Source organism: Vipera ursinii (assembly GCF_947247035.1).
Source record: "Vipera ursinii genome assembly, chromosome: 2".
Taxonomy (NCBI): Eukaryota; Metazoa; Chordata; class Lepidosauria; order Squamata; family Viperidae; genus Vipera; species Vipera ursinii.
The window spans coordinates 244779856-244794929 of NC_139513.1; the positions used below are offsets into that span (position 1 = coordinate 244779856).

At 36.8% G+C, this 15074-nt stretch overlaps 1 protein-coding gene across 1 annotated transcript in view; it reads right to left on the bottom strand.

The window, feature by feature from the left end:
- Positions 1 to 1203: 1203 nt before the first annotated feature.
- Positions 1204 to 15074, bottom strand: part of LVRN (laeverin) — a gene marked incomplete at its 5' end in the record, with an annotated part of 47675 nt that continues 33804 nt past the window's right edge. Inside the window, 7 exons of the mRNA XM_083356275.1 lie at positions 1204 to 1764; positions 4263 to 4317; positions 8117 to 8248; positions 9336 to 9506; positions 10320 to 10427; positions 12809 to 12903; positions 13582 to 13735. Of these exons, the coding sequence (XP_083212401.1) occupies positions 1618 to 1764; positions 4263 to 4317; positions 8117 to 8248; positions 9336 to 9506; positions 10320 to 10427; positions 12809 to 12903; positions 13582 to 13735 (862 nt within the window). The 3' untranslated portion in view covers positions 1204 to 1617. The remainder of the gene's footprint in view (positions 1765 to 4262; positions 4318 to 8116; positions 8249 to 9335; positions 9507 to 10319; positions 10428 to 12808; positions 12904 to 13581; positions 13736 to 15074) is intronic.

Genomic DNA, 15074 nt, shown 5'->3' on the forward strand with positions numbered 1-15074 from the left:
GATCCTTGGTTTTTCGGGTTTTTCCCCGCGTAGAACTAAAGGTGTAGGCGCAATGTTTCGATGGAATCCCATCCGTCATCATCAGGCTTTAGCTTCCTTCTTCTGGGAGATGGTGATGATGGTGATGATGATGGATGGGATTCCGTCGAAACGTTGCGCCTACACCTTTAGTTCTACACGGGGAAAAACCCGAAAAACCAAGGATCCATATATATATGTATATATATATGTATATATATATGTATATGTATGTGTATATATATATATATATATATATATATATATATATATATATATATATATATATATATATATATATATATATATGTCAAATGCTTGTTAACTATTTTTAGATTACCTTGCTAGGCCCCAAACATGGGACAAATCTTTATTTCCTGTGTCAGCCTAACCTGAAGACCATCGACAGGCAGTAGTCACACCGGTGACAGCTTATATTTGTGTAAATTTTAAATTGCTAACAAAGAATTAAGGGAGACTGATATGCATTTCAAACTTATTAGTTTTCATCAGTCAGCCATACCCTACTGAGATTCGAACCTGGGCTGATTGCACATTAGGCAGTTGTTTTCACCTCTAAGCCACAGGATCTCTCTCGCTTTGTTAGCTGAGAAGCAAGGGGAGATATATGTCAAATGCTTGTTAACTATTTTTAGATTACCTTGCTAGGCCCCAAACATGGGACAAATCTTTATTTCCTGTGTCAGCCTAACCTGAAGACCATCGACAGGCAGTAGTCACACCGGTGACAGCTTATATTTGTGTAAATTTTAAATTGCTAACAAAGAATTAAGGGAGACTGATATGCATTTCAAACTTATTAGTTTTCATCAGTCAGCCATACCCTACTGAGATTCGAACCTGGGCTGATTGCACATTAGGCAGTTGTTTTCACCTCTAAGCCACAGGATCTCTCTCGCTTTGTTAGCTGAGAAGCAAGGGGAGATATATGTCAAATGCTTGTTAACTATTTTTAGATTACCTTGCTAGGCCCCAAACATGGGACAAATCTTTATTTCCTGTGTCAGCCTAACCTGAAGACCATCGACAGGCAGTAGTCACACCGGTGACAGCTTATATTTGTGTAAATTTTAATATATATCAATATAAAAACATATACCTTTTATAGCTCACTACAGAGAAAAACATTTTCAGGTGATATATTCTTATAATGAAATGTTTATATTTTATTGTCCTCATTTTCATTGGGGGAAAAAGCTATAGTTCTGAAAGTGTTTGAGTCCCATTTCCTAAGGCACATCAGAGAACAACAGTAATCTAGCTTCCAGTTCAGTTCAAACATAACAAATTTCCTTTGTTCAATCTCCTTAATATATAATATTCCTTGAAGTTCCTTTTACATAGCATTTGGAAGTGCATTCTTACGGAGGAAGAATTCCACAAAATATGCACATGTTTTTGTAGAAATTTTGTACTCCTAGGAGAAAACATAATTTATTTAATACCAGTACTTTGCTTTCCGCCAAATGGTATTTTATTGCTTGCACAGGAAAACAATTTTATGTATACCCAAAATAACCCATGAAATTTTAATTGCTATGAACATATCTTTTTTTAAAAAAAGAAATTTCTCAACTTTCAATTGTCCATATTTTCCTTTAACCACATGATTTTTTTGGTCATTGTTTTTTTTCTTTTTTCGTTTTCAGATATTTCTTTCAGCATTATGTCTGTAGCCACTACCTTTTCTTCTGGTTCAAGGGTATTATTAAGCAAAACCTGTATCTAAAATAAAGCAAAGAGTAATAAGGGCAAGTGTTAATCTAAGCAGTGTATTTTATGACATAATTTAACATAATGAAATGTATATCAGATACCGTAATCCTTTTCTTTATAGAGTAGAAGGAACTGCACACACAGAGATAAATGGAAAGTCAAGTAACTACCATTCTTGTCAATATTCCAAAAGTCCTTCCAGACCTGGTTATATCACCAAGCTTGGGTCCCAGGAAACCAATAACATCCTAAGATAGGTCCACTATTCATTCTCCCATGCCACTGGTTTGTATATCTTTTTAATATCCTTTAATTTTTTAATAATGATTGGTTTATATTTTGCAATCATTGTATCTACATAATTGTTTTTATTTGATTATTGTATTCATTGTATTTACATAATTGTTTTTATTTGAGTATTGTATTGTTTTTCTATGGTCTGGCTGGAAAAACTCAAAGAAGTAGTGCAAGATTGGAAGATGTGGAGAGACCTGGCCCATGGAATCCCCAAGAGTCAGACACAACTGAATGGATAACATCATCATCATCATCACACAAGTGATTATACAAATCAAATATATAAATGGAAATGGCTTAACTCTTGTTCTTAATAATTTTGGGGGCAAAGGTACAGGAGACATTTCACTGGGAAAAGTTCTAACAAGCTTGCTTTCCATTTTCTCCTTCCCTAGCAACCCAAAACTGCTTCTAAATGCCACATAAAGTATAAGGGGATGGGATTTCACATAGTAAGTTAGAGAAAAATTCAAATGGGGATATCTTATAGAAATAAAAGCTGCCCACAGAAAGTATCTCCTCTAAGTATTAGGTGGACATTCAGACACCCCAGATTTATACACCAGGTATTGGGCTAGTGGTTAAGGCATCAGGCTAGAAATTGGGACCCTTCCTTGGACATAAATAACCGGCTGGATGACCTTGGGACAATCATTCTCTCTCAACCCAAATCACCTCACAGGGTTGTGATTGTGGGGAAAATAGTAGGGGAAAAGAGTATTTTGTAGATTTGCCACCTTGAATTTTTTTATAAAAATAATAAAGGCAGGATGAAAATCCAATATATAAACTATCAATATAGTAGTAGACTGCAAAATGAATATGTGTTAAGTTTCTTATTGCTATTTAAGAACTGGGAGTAGAATCCAGATCTCAGAAAGTAATTGACCCCTTTATTCTGCCCTGGTCAATTCCCACACGAAATATTAGGTCCTTTTCTGGACAAAAGAACATCAGCAAATTGGAACAAGTTCAGAGGAAGATAATAAGGGGGCTGGAAATAATGAAGGACAATTAACACAATGGCAAGAAGCTGGAGCAGATAATAATAGTTTTGTGATACAAAGAAGGTAACTGACTTGTATGTTTGCCCAAATATCAGGACCACAGCCAATGAGCTAAAGCTACAAGAAAGTAATTTCATTCAAGATCACAGATGGAATTTCTTGACATTAAGAGTCAGCCACTGAAATAGCTTGCCTTACAAAGTGGTTATGTTTACTTCGAGTGGAGGTCTTCAAATTGAAGCATGGTAGCCAGCTAGCCAATTAATGCTTTAGCAAATGAGCATGCACTGAGCATGGAATTGCATAGTTGGCTTCTAAAATCTCTTCAGTGTTATGCTGTTATGATTGTGTTTTATTTATAGATCATTACGTTTACGTTTTACGTTTTACGTTTTATTTAATTTATATACCGCCCTTCTCCCTGGGGACTCAGGGCGGTTCACAGGGCATATAAATAACAATACAATACTATACAAAAGTTAAAACAAAGATTAAATCAGTGCCCAATTAAAAAACAATAATGCAATCTAAAATGACAATTTAAAACCCAACTCCCCCATCAGGCCAGACCGGCCAATTCAAACAAATGGGTCTTCAGACCACGACGGAAAGTTCGAAGGTCCGATGCCGTCCGGAGCTCCACCGGCAGTTGGTTCCACAAAGCCGGGGCACCCACAGAGAAGGCTCTCCCCCTGGGGGCCGCCAGTCGGCATTCCCTGACCGGAGGCACCCTGAGGAGGCCCTCTCTGTGGGAACGCACAGGGCGGAGGGGAGTTGAAGCCGGCAGCAGGTGGTCCCCGAGGTACCCCGGACCCATGCCATGTAGGGACTTAAAGATCATAACCAAGACCTTGAACCTCACCCGGAAGATTTTTATCCCACTTTTATTTTGTATCAGCAAACATACAGTAATAGTCCTTCCTTCTCTTATTTTCCCCACAACTCTGTAAAGTGACTTGGTCTGAGAGATAATGTGTGATCCAAAGTTATCCAGTTGGCTTTCATGTCTAAGGGAGATCTAGAAATCACTATCTACTGAAGACCAGCAGCTTAACCACTATACCAAACTGGCTTGTATTTTAGGCCCCAGCCTGTCATTCAAATGCTAAGTACGGCGTTTGGCATAAAAATAATTGAACTATTCCATTTCAGGGCAAATACTTTTTGTTACCTCATTATGCTATATTTTCATATTCTACTTACCATTTGCATTTGAATGTCAGTAGTGACAGTGGTTATGAGAACATCCAGTGTGAACCTGTGACAAAGAGCATTGTTACTTTTTATAAAGGAAAATTTTTTGAAAAGATGCTCAGTTTATGCTGCCATATTTTCACCTTTCAGTGAAAGAATAAAATTGAACTGTTAAAGCAGGTTGATTTAGGGTTATGTAGTTAAGATTCCCCTTCATGGATTACTGCCTTGTCGTGGCGAAGGGGTTTGTGTAATTCAATGAAGCTCTGAGCTATTCCGTGCAGGGCCACCCAAGATGGACAGGTCATAGCAGAGAGTTCTGACAAAACGTGATCCACTGGAGAAGGAAATGGCAACCCACTCCAGTATCTTTGCCATGAAAACCCTATGGACAGTACCAAAAGGCAAAACAATATGATGCTGGAAGATGAGCCCCTCAGGTCGGAAGGCGTCCAATATGCTACTGGGGAAGAGCAGAGGGCTAGTACTAGTACCGCCAGAAAGAATGAAGCGACTGGGCCAAAGCCAAAAGGACACTCAGCTGTGGTGAAAGGAAAGTCCGATGCTGTAAAGATTTTTTTCTCCATAGGAACCTGGAATGTAAGATCCATGAATCAAGGCAAGCTGGATGTGGTCAAACAAGAGATGACAAGACTGAACATCGACATCTTAGGTATCAGCGAACTAAAATGGACAGGAATGGGTGAATTTAATTGAGATGACCAGGTATACTACTGCGGGCAAGAATCCCTCAGAAGAAATGGAGTAGCCTTCATAGTCCATTAAAGAGTAGGAAAAGCAATACTGGGATACAATCCTCAAAATGACAGAATGATCTCAGTTCGAATCCAAGGCAAACCATTCAATATCACAGTAGTCCAAGTCTATGCCCCAACCACCGATGCTGAAGAAGATGAAATTGACCGGTTCTATGAAGCCCTACAGCACCTTATAGAACTAACACCAAAAAATGATGTCCTTATCATCATAGGGGATTGGAGTGCTAAAGTAGGAAGCCAAAAGATAACCGGAATAACAGGCAAGTTTGGCCTTGGAGTACAAAATGAAGCAGGGCACAGGCTGATAGAATTTTGTCAAGAGAATACGATGGTCATAGCAAACACTCTTTTCCAACAACTCAAGAGACGGCTCTACACATAGACATCACCAGACGGTCAACACAGAAATCAGATTGACTATATGCTCTGCAGCCAAAGATGGAGAAGCTCTATACAGTAAGTAAAAACAAGACCAGGAGCTGACTGTGGCTCAGACCATGAGCTTCTCATTGCAAAGTTTAGGCTTAAACTGAAGAAAGTAGGGAAAAGCACTAGGCCACTCAGGTATGAATTAAATCATATCCCTGTTGAATATATAGTAGAGGTGACAAATCGATTTAAGGAATTAGATCTGATAGACAGAGTGCCTGAAGAACTATGGACAGAGGTTCGCAACATTGTGCAACAGGTAGCAACCAAAACCATCCCAAAGAAAAAGAAATGCAAGAAAGCAAAATGGCTGTCTGAGGAAGCTTTGCAAATAGCTGAGGAAAGGAGGGAAGCGAAAGGCAAGGGAGAAAAAGAAAGATATGCCCAATTGAATGCAGAATTCCAGAGAATAGCTAGAAGAGATAAGAATGCCTTCTTAAATGAACAGTGCAAAGAAATAGAAGAAAACAATAGAATAGGGAGGACCAGAGATCTTTTCAAGAAAATTGGAGAGATGAAGGGAATGTTCAATGCAAAAATGGGCATGATAAAGGACCAAAATGGCAGGGACCTAACAGAGGCAGAAGAGATTAAGAAGAGGTGGCAAAATTACACAGAAGAACTATACAAGAATGAGCTTAATGTCCCTGATAACCACAATGAGGTGGTCACTGACCTCGAGCCAGACATCCTAGAATGTGAAGTGAAGTGGGCCTTAGAAAAGCTGAGCAACAACAAAGCTAGTGGAGGTGACAGTATTCCAGCTGATCTATTCAAAATCTTAAAAGACGATGCAGTAAAAGTGCTACACTCAATTTGCCAGCAAATTTGGAAAACTCAACGGTGGCCACAGGATTGGAAAAGATCAGTTTACATTCCAATTCCAAAGAAAGGCAGTGTCAAAGAATATTCCAACTATCGCACCATTGCACTCATTTCTCATGCTAGTAAAGTTATGCTTAAAATTCTACAAGCTAGACTCCAGCAGTATGTGGATCGAGAACTACCAGAAGTACAGGCAGGATTTCAAAGAGGCAGAGGAACTAGAGATCAAATTGCCAACATACGCTGGATCATGGAGAAACCTAGAGAGTTCCAGAAAAACATCTACTTCTGCTTCATTGACTACGCTAAAGCCTTTGATTGTGTGGATCATAACAAACGGTGGCAAGTCCTTAAAGAGATGGGTGTACCAGACCATCTTATTTGTCTCTTGAGAAACCTCTATGTGGGCCAAGAAGCAACAGTGAGAACTGGACACGGAACCACTGATTGGTTCAAAATTGGGAAAGGAGTCCGGCAAGGCTGTATACTGTCGCCTTGCCTATTTAACTTATATGCAGAGCACATCATGAGAAAGGCAGGACTAGATGAATCAAAAGTTGGAATTAAGATTGCCGTAAGAAACATCAACAACCTAAGATATGCAGATGATACCACTCTAATGGCAGAAAGTGAAGAGGAACTGAAGAGTCTCTTGTTGCGAGTGAAGAAGGAGAGTGCAAAACTTGGGTTGAAACTAAACATTAAGAAAACCAATATCATGGCATCCGGCCCTCTCAATTCCTGGCAAATAGATGGGGAAGAAATGGAGGTAGTGACAGATTTTATTTTCCTGGGCTCCAAGATCACTGCAGATGGGGACTGTAGCCAAGAAATTAAAAGACGCTTGCTCCTGGGGAGGAAAGCAGTGGCAAATCTAGACAGCACACTAAAAAGCAGAGACATCACCCTGTCAACAAAAGTGTGTATAGTCAAGGCTATGGTCTTCCCAGTTGCAACGTATGGCAGTGAAAGTTGGACCATAAAAAAGGCTGAGTGCCAAAGAATTGAGGCCTTTGAACTATGGTGCTGGAGAAGACTCCTGCGAGTCCCTTCGACTGCAAGGCGATCAAACCGGTCAGTCCTAGAGGAGATCAACCCTGACTGCTCTTTAGAAGGCCAGATCCTGAAGCTAAAACTCAAATACTTTGGCCACCTAATGAGAAGGAAGGACTCACTGGAGAAGAGCCTAATGCTGGGAAAGATTGAGGGCAATAGAAGAAGGGGACGACAGAGAATGAGGTGGCTGGATGGAGTTACTGAAGCAGTAGGCGTGAGCTTAAATGGACTCCAGAAGATGGTAGAGGACAGGAAAGCCTGGAGGAACGTTGTCCATAGGGTCCTGATGGGTCAGACACGACTTAGCAACTAACAACAACAACAAATTAAGATGGGCAGCTATATAAATTTTCTAAATAAACAAACATCTATATGAAAAGTTCACACTGCATGTGATCCAATTCTTTCTCAGTAAATCTAGTGAGCCTAAGAACATCTAGATTTCAGCTGATGGAATGCTAATAGGAGAACAAAAGAATAACCAGTTTAGAACTGGTTCAGGTTGCATAAAAAAGAAATTAATAAAAATTACTTCCCAGCTTTCTGTGAGTTTACAGTCCCAGTATAAATGGATATATAGAAGAATTTTTCTGGATTTATACCAGAGTGTTGCTGCTTACAGCAACAGATTTTCTAAAATAAATAAATAAGGGAGCAGTTTTTTTGTTGCTTAATGTTGATGTCTAATTCTGTTGTTCATGCATAATGGAATAAAATATTTCAGGACAAATATTCTCCCCCAACCCCAAAGATATGTAACTTGACTGTCATTACCTAATGGGAAGATTTTCTGATACAAATGTCCATGCTGTCAAATATCCAATCTCATTCTTGGCCACATTCTGAATTGCTTTGGCTGTGATAATTGGTGGATTCATCTCATCATTGTGGATATAATGCAAGTATCTGCACAGAGGTTTATTCACAATAAATCACATTTGTAAGAAGAACATTCATTTCTAAAACACTACTAAACGTACAATTATAAATGGGATCTTTTATAAATAATGGAAAGAATGGGGGGATATACAAAGTTACCATTGTTATAGGAATTACAGATACGTTTTGATAACGTTACATTTGGAAACTTCAGACAAAGCTTGTATTATGTCTTGAACAATTAAGTGCATGACCCACCAAAGCTTTGAGACATTCACAAAGTCATTAAAAATGTTTTTCCTTTAAAAACATATCAACCATTACAGTCACCCCCATTATGGAACAGCGCTGCAGATAGTTTCTTCTAAAAACACAAACAACTGAGGAGATAGACAAGGATCCTGATTTCAGAACTTTTAAAATTATAGTCTAGTGTTTCTCAACCTTGGCAATTTTAAGATGTATGGACTTCGATTGCCAGAATCCTCCAGTCAGCATCCCTAAAGCTCCCAAGGTTGAAAAATACTGCTATAGTCAGACTTCTATTTTCAGTCAAACAATAAGATTCAGTTTTCTGTAAGAAAGACAATCAAAGAAATGCACAGAAGAATGCAGATAAGACCAATTGTGAGATTTGTTACATGAATTTGTTCATGTTTGTTACATTTCTAACATTTATCTTGGAAACATGATTTTTTAAAAATATTTTGGTTTTGCCAATTTAATCATCTGAAAATAAATTCTTGAAGAATGTGCAAAAGTGAGAATTTCTAGGTGTATGTAAAGTAACTTTATTCAGAAAAGTGATCTTACGATCAAAGAAATGAACAAAGGAATTTGAAAAATGGAACTCCAACCTTACCATGCAGCATTTTTTGTAGTTTTGTGTTTTATCAAGAGAAAGGGATGTTAAACATAGACAGCATTCAACTATTAAGCAAACTTTCATGTTTGCAACTTTTTTTAAAAAAAGAATAAATAATTATACAATCATGAACTTAAGGAATCGCTGTCCATATCTAGCAAGAAGTGAATGAACTATGTAATGTTGCTATTGCCTCCGGCTTGTGAAATTATTTATTTTTTCAGTCAGTGCAAACATTAATTAAATCACCTCTGAAGTAACCACGGCATGCGAGTGCAACTCAAGGCAAAGAATATATTGGATCTGTATGCATCTTCAGTCTCATTCTTTTTAAAAATTTTCCATAAAAATTCCCATTCTTCCTCATTTCCCATCCAAATGCCATAGCAACAAATAGCTGAACTAAAACAAACAGGAACCCTGCAATAATAAATGAAACAACCTGTTAATATAAAGAGATGAAACTAGTCTTTCTGATTAATATAATCCTAAATAGAGAGCATTCTATATTTTCAGTTGTTCCAATAGTAGTCATCTAGCATACCCAATTAGACACTTCTTGCACAAAATAAATTTACTTTCATATGCATTATAAGTTGCATTTTCTATCCCTGTGTAGTTAAATGATAGAATCCCTAAAGCATGCAATGTTGTTTTTCAGCTTCTACCGATATGGTTTATTGGGATTTTAGTTAGGATTTATAGGGACGCGGTGGCTCAGTGGGTTAGGACGCTGAGCTTGTCGATCAGAAGGTCGGCGGTTTGGCGGGTCGAATCCCAAGTGCCGCGTAGCAGAGTGAGCGCCTGTTACTCGTCCCAGCTTCTGCCAACCTAGCAGTTCGAAAGCACGTAAAAATGCAAGTAGAAAAATAGGGACCACTACGGTGGGAAGGTAACAGTGTTCCATGCGCCTTTGGTGTCTAGTCATGCCGGCCACATGACCACGGAGACGTCCTCGGACAAGCGCTGGCTCTTTGGCTTTGAAACAGAGATGAGCACCGGCCCCTAGAGTCGGAAACGACTAGCACGCATGTGCGGGGGAACCTTTACCTTTACCTTTAGTTAGGATTTATTACTTCTGCTCTGTCCCAATACTTTGTTTTTGTTTGTCTTCTCTGTACATTTGGTGCTTATTTTTACAATCAATGTCTGGTATTTACATAGCTTTAGACATGTGTTTTGTGGGAAAAGAGTAGATTTTATATCAAGGATGAGATGATAAATTCTATTTACTCATGTTTGGAATTGTTCATCCACTTGTTGAAGAATTCAGAAGCTAGGTTTAAACAGTCGCGAAGCCCAAACCAGCATGCTGTTCTAAGAATGCCTTCTACATCACATCTCCAAAAATAATAAAAATGAGAAAGAAAGAGAAATCTATTAAATACAATGCATTACATCAAAGAATCAATACTATTTAATGCATACATTTTAGCACCTGGGCTTGTTTGCAAGGTCATATTTGTAGTGCATCTTCTCTGGTCTTGACTGAATAAATAATTTGGAAAATTGATGAGTTACTATCTCTGCCTTTTATCATGAAGGTGGATTTTATTGATTTTTCCTCCTCCTTCGTTAGCTTTTTATTTATTTTTTTGTTATGACAAAAATACAGACATTGTCAAAGAAAAGGAAAAATACAGAGAAAGTGCTTTTTAAAAAAAGTTAAAATAGTATTCTATCATAATTAATTTTGTATTTTGTATTTCTTTTTTTGTCATTTTAAAAGCAACACAAAATAAATAAAACATTACTTTTTTGGTATGATCAGTTCTGTTTTGTTTTGTAGTGTGTTTATATTCCTTACTTTATTGTAAGCCACTCCGACTCAGTTTGGACTCAGGTACATGTAAATTGAATTAAATAAATATATACACTGTTTATTACATGATTAATCATCCATTTATACAAACGAGGATCACAAACACAATAAAAGAGCTCTTAATAAGGAAAGAGACTAAAAGGATTCAATCCCTGCAACATAGTAATACACTATTACACACAGTTCAACACACACACATATATATAAACAGCGGTAAGATATAAACAGTGGGTGGCCCTTGGACTAAATGCTTTTTGCTCTGCCTGAACCTCTCTCCAACCCTTGCTGACAAGTATAATTTCCTGCTATTTTGACACAACGAAAAGATACATTTGGTTAAAAGAATAAAGATATCCCTAACCCTGCAAAATTAAAAAGACAAAAAACCCACCAAAAATCTGGAAGGGGGGAAATCTATAAATTACTGATTCTGCCTAGGTGTACAATTCTGATTTTTTTTTAAAAAAAGTGTCAGACTCTGCCCATCAAAAAATCTATTAACCCCATTACGCTTGGATAGTCAGCTTTTGTTGAAAATGTTATATGGACAATGCTTCTTTAAAATGCATGTTTTAACAATGTTCTACACTTACTAAATTTGAGGAGAAAGTAGTGGATTATATAAATATGACTGTGACAAAAGTTAAAATTTTCAGAAGGCAATATTTTCTTGAATTTCATACATATTACATGGAATCTGACAACTGGACAATGTAAGTGGATTCTTTATGCCTTACTATGCTCAAAAGACTGATATTGCAGCTTTGGAATGATAAATCCATGGCCCCATTTATTTGGTGGGCTGATGACCTGATTACACTTGTCATCTTTGAATGGATTGTCCATAGATGTAGACTTTGTATGGAGAACTTTATTTGTATAATGAAATCTGGAACTCATTTATACAAACACAAAAGTTTAAACACCAAAGATAGTTTATTCCATTGTATTAGAAATAAATATACATGTACGTGAGTAATGCCTATACTAAATAAGAATATATAGAATTGTACCTGTTATAATGATATACGAGGGCAATTCAGAAATAAATCTCCCTTTGGTTATCGATGACAGACACTTGTAGATACAGAACTTTTAATATACACATAAGAAAACTACAACATTACATTGCTTTTTGACATAAATCGCCATTCAAATTGAGGCATGTCATAATGTCTTACAAGGTTTGAAATTCCTTAGTAGTAGTCACTCGGCACCAAATCAGGGCTATTGGGGAGGGTTGATCAAAGCATCCCAACGGAACTGCTTCAAAAGTTCTTGGGTGCATCTAGTGGTGCGTGGGCAAGTGTTATCATGAACCAACACCACTACAACAATGTAATGTTGTAGTTTTCTAATGTGCATAATAAAAGCTCTGTAGCTCTAATGTGCATAATAAAAGCTCTGTATCTCTGTATCTGTGAGTCTGTCATTGATAACCAAATGGAGGTTTATTTCCGAATTGCCCTCGTATTATAGTTCAGGGGGAGAGGGGTGTCTGGTTTTTTTCTTTCATTTTTTTTAAAAGGAGCTTTTTATGCACTGGATCTTTTTTGAGAATATATGTATCTGCATTATTTTTATGTTTTATTCCTTTTCTTTTTCTGTTATTTTAAAAGCACTAAAATATAAGTAACTAAAAGAAATGTTAATCCCTGATTTAAGCATGAACTAAAAACATGTTTGAAGACAATTTGATGACAACACTATGTGGCTATTTTCTGAAAAATAAGAGAGTGGTGTGTAGGTATTACACAGGAAATATTTAGTATGAAGTATATAAATTATATTTATTTGAACATTTTAATTGGAAAGGAATTTCTCCAATATCAGTGAAACTCATTATTACTTTGTATTTAACAACAAATTCTTCAATATTTTAATCATATTTAAGACTTACTTGGTGAGTGGCTTCATAGCCAATGCTTTAGGATTCTCACGAAGAAGATTTGCATAGCGATGATATATTGGTGTTATTCGTGGTAGTAAGTATTGCTTTAAAGAAAAGAAAAAGACATCATTATTTTATAATTGGGAAAAAGACACTGATTCTTGACCAGTGACAAATCAAATCCTCAAAATATGGAAAGAACACATTTTTTGAGAAATTATGGTCAGTCCTATTAAACTTATTTCCTAACTATAGGTTTGATATTTCTTGTTATAAAGATGCTTTCCCATTCTACTTCTCTCAAAGAAAAATAATTTTTATATTCTCCAAATGTACCTCCATTTCCTGTACTTGAATTAAGGAGAATATATATGTGATGGGGGAATGGTCTAGTGGTGAAGACGCTCGCCTCCCACTCAGAAGGTTGGGAATTCAATCCTAGACAGCAGTAGATGTTTCTCTCTTAGGGCACAAAGAAAAAAATATTTTCTGCAATCTCCACATAGGCATCAGGAAGGGCATCCAGCCAATAAATGCTCAACTTCACACAGTCACCCTGACTCTACCCCAAATTAAAGGACTAGAGGGTCATTTTTTAAAAAAAGATGTACGCACACAGAGCTTCTGATTGTATAATTTTTATCAGAATCCGATTGTTAGCTTGTAACATTTTGCAAAATGCTCCAGAACAGAACAGATCAAAAACTTAGTTTCTTTCCTTCCTTAGTGTGTTGAGAATATTTAGGCTGAATATAGTCAATTTCAGCATCCACTTCTGTTACCTTTAAAACTGGGTATAATTCAGGATCTCTCTGAAGAAAATCCCTGTCGAAAATGCCCAGTACTTGCAATGCCATGTTCCACACTGTTAAATCATCTTCTTTTTCAAGGTATTTTGTCAAATACAGTGGAGTCTCATATCCAGTGTGATTAGACCTATATAAAACAATTCATATTTAATGTGTGGTTCTCAAATATTTTTCAATAAATCTCAATAATATTCTTTTACATGAATAGCATATTTAGAATCCTACAGACAAACCTACTATAAATATTAATCATGAACAAGTATTACATGGAGTTGTAAAGTTTGTAAAACAGAATCCATACACATATACACAAGAACAGATGAATAAGAGCAGTGACATGAAAGAGACAAAAACAAAAGCTGTTTGGTAGGAGTAACATATATGGTTCACTTCGGAAGGTATCAATATTTGTACTCCTTTCTGAAAATTTAGTAATTAGCAGAGATTGCCAGTCCTACCATAGCTTAGGAGAGTTTTTGAATCCTGAAAAAGGGTGCATTTATAAGTACATGGTTAGAGCTTCAACAATATTATGATCAACCAAAGAAACGACATTTGAGAAAAAAGGCCTTAAAACACACAAACGCATACAAAGCTAACTTTCCATACTATGTCAACTGAAAGAAGTTGAAGTGAATATTCCTTTTAGACAATATGGTTTCATTGACTTTAAAACCCATCAAAACCTCTACCTGAGAATTGTCTTTTAAAAACGGAGTTTTAAAACTAAGAGGGCTGACAAGCTTTGGACTCAATCTTGTCCCGTTCTACTTTTTTTTTTCCAATGCTTGCTACGTTAGAAAACCTTTGGGATGAATCAGATTATTGAACTGCAAAAATTAAGGCATATAAAAATATTATGATGAAGACCTGGGGTAAAGCAGCAGCACTGGGAACAAGAAGAACAGAAGCACAAATGAAAAATATTTGTAGATTGCAGAAATAAAACAATTGCTTGTAGTTTATAACCTTACTATTGACACAATATTCCTTTGTAAATAAAATCATGTAAGAAATTCTGCAAAGCACCTTCCCAACTTACTTAACTGCTCTCAACATGAGGATGCCACACAGACCACCACTTCATATATGCATTGCACCTGAAATGGTTTAAATTGGTTTCAAAACCATAGTGACACTAAAGGTATTTACAGAGGAAATGTGTATTAGGCAGTTTCCGTGTTCAGAATTTAGAGATGTCCAAGTATCATTATTTATCACAGACTTTCCCAAGTTGGGATATTCAGCATAAAAGCAATTAAAGAGGAAAAGATAGAAAAAGAACACAGGATATTTTATTAGTTCAGGACTTGTCCATCTTGAAATACCTATTAATTTTGTCTTTAATTTGCTTCTGAGTCAGTAGCCAGGGAGAAGAAAATACTGGCAGAATTCAAGATATACTCACAGTTCAAAAGCTTATGAATGGCGAGGACTTGAGCTGGATCAGGAAGTAGGCTGAGGCC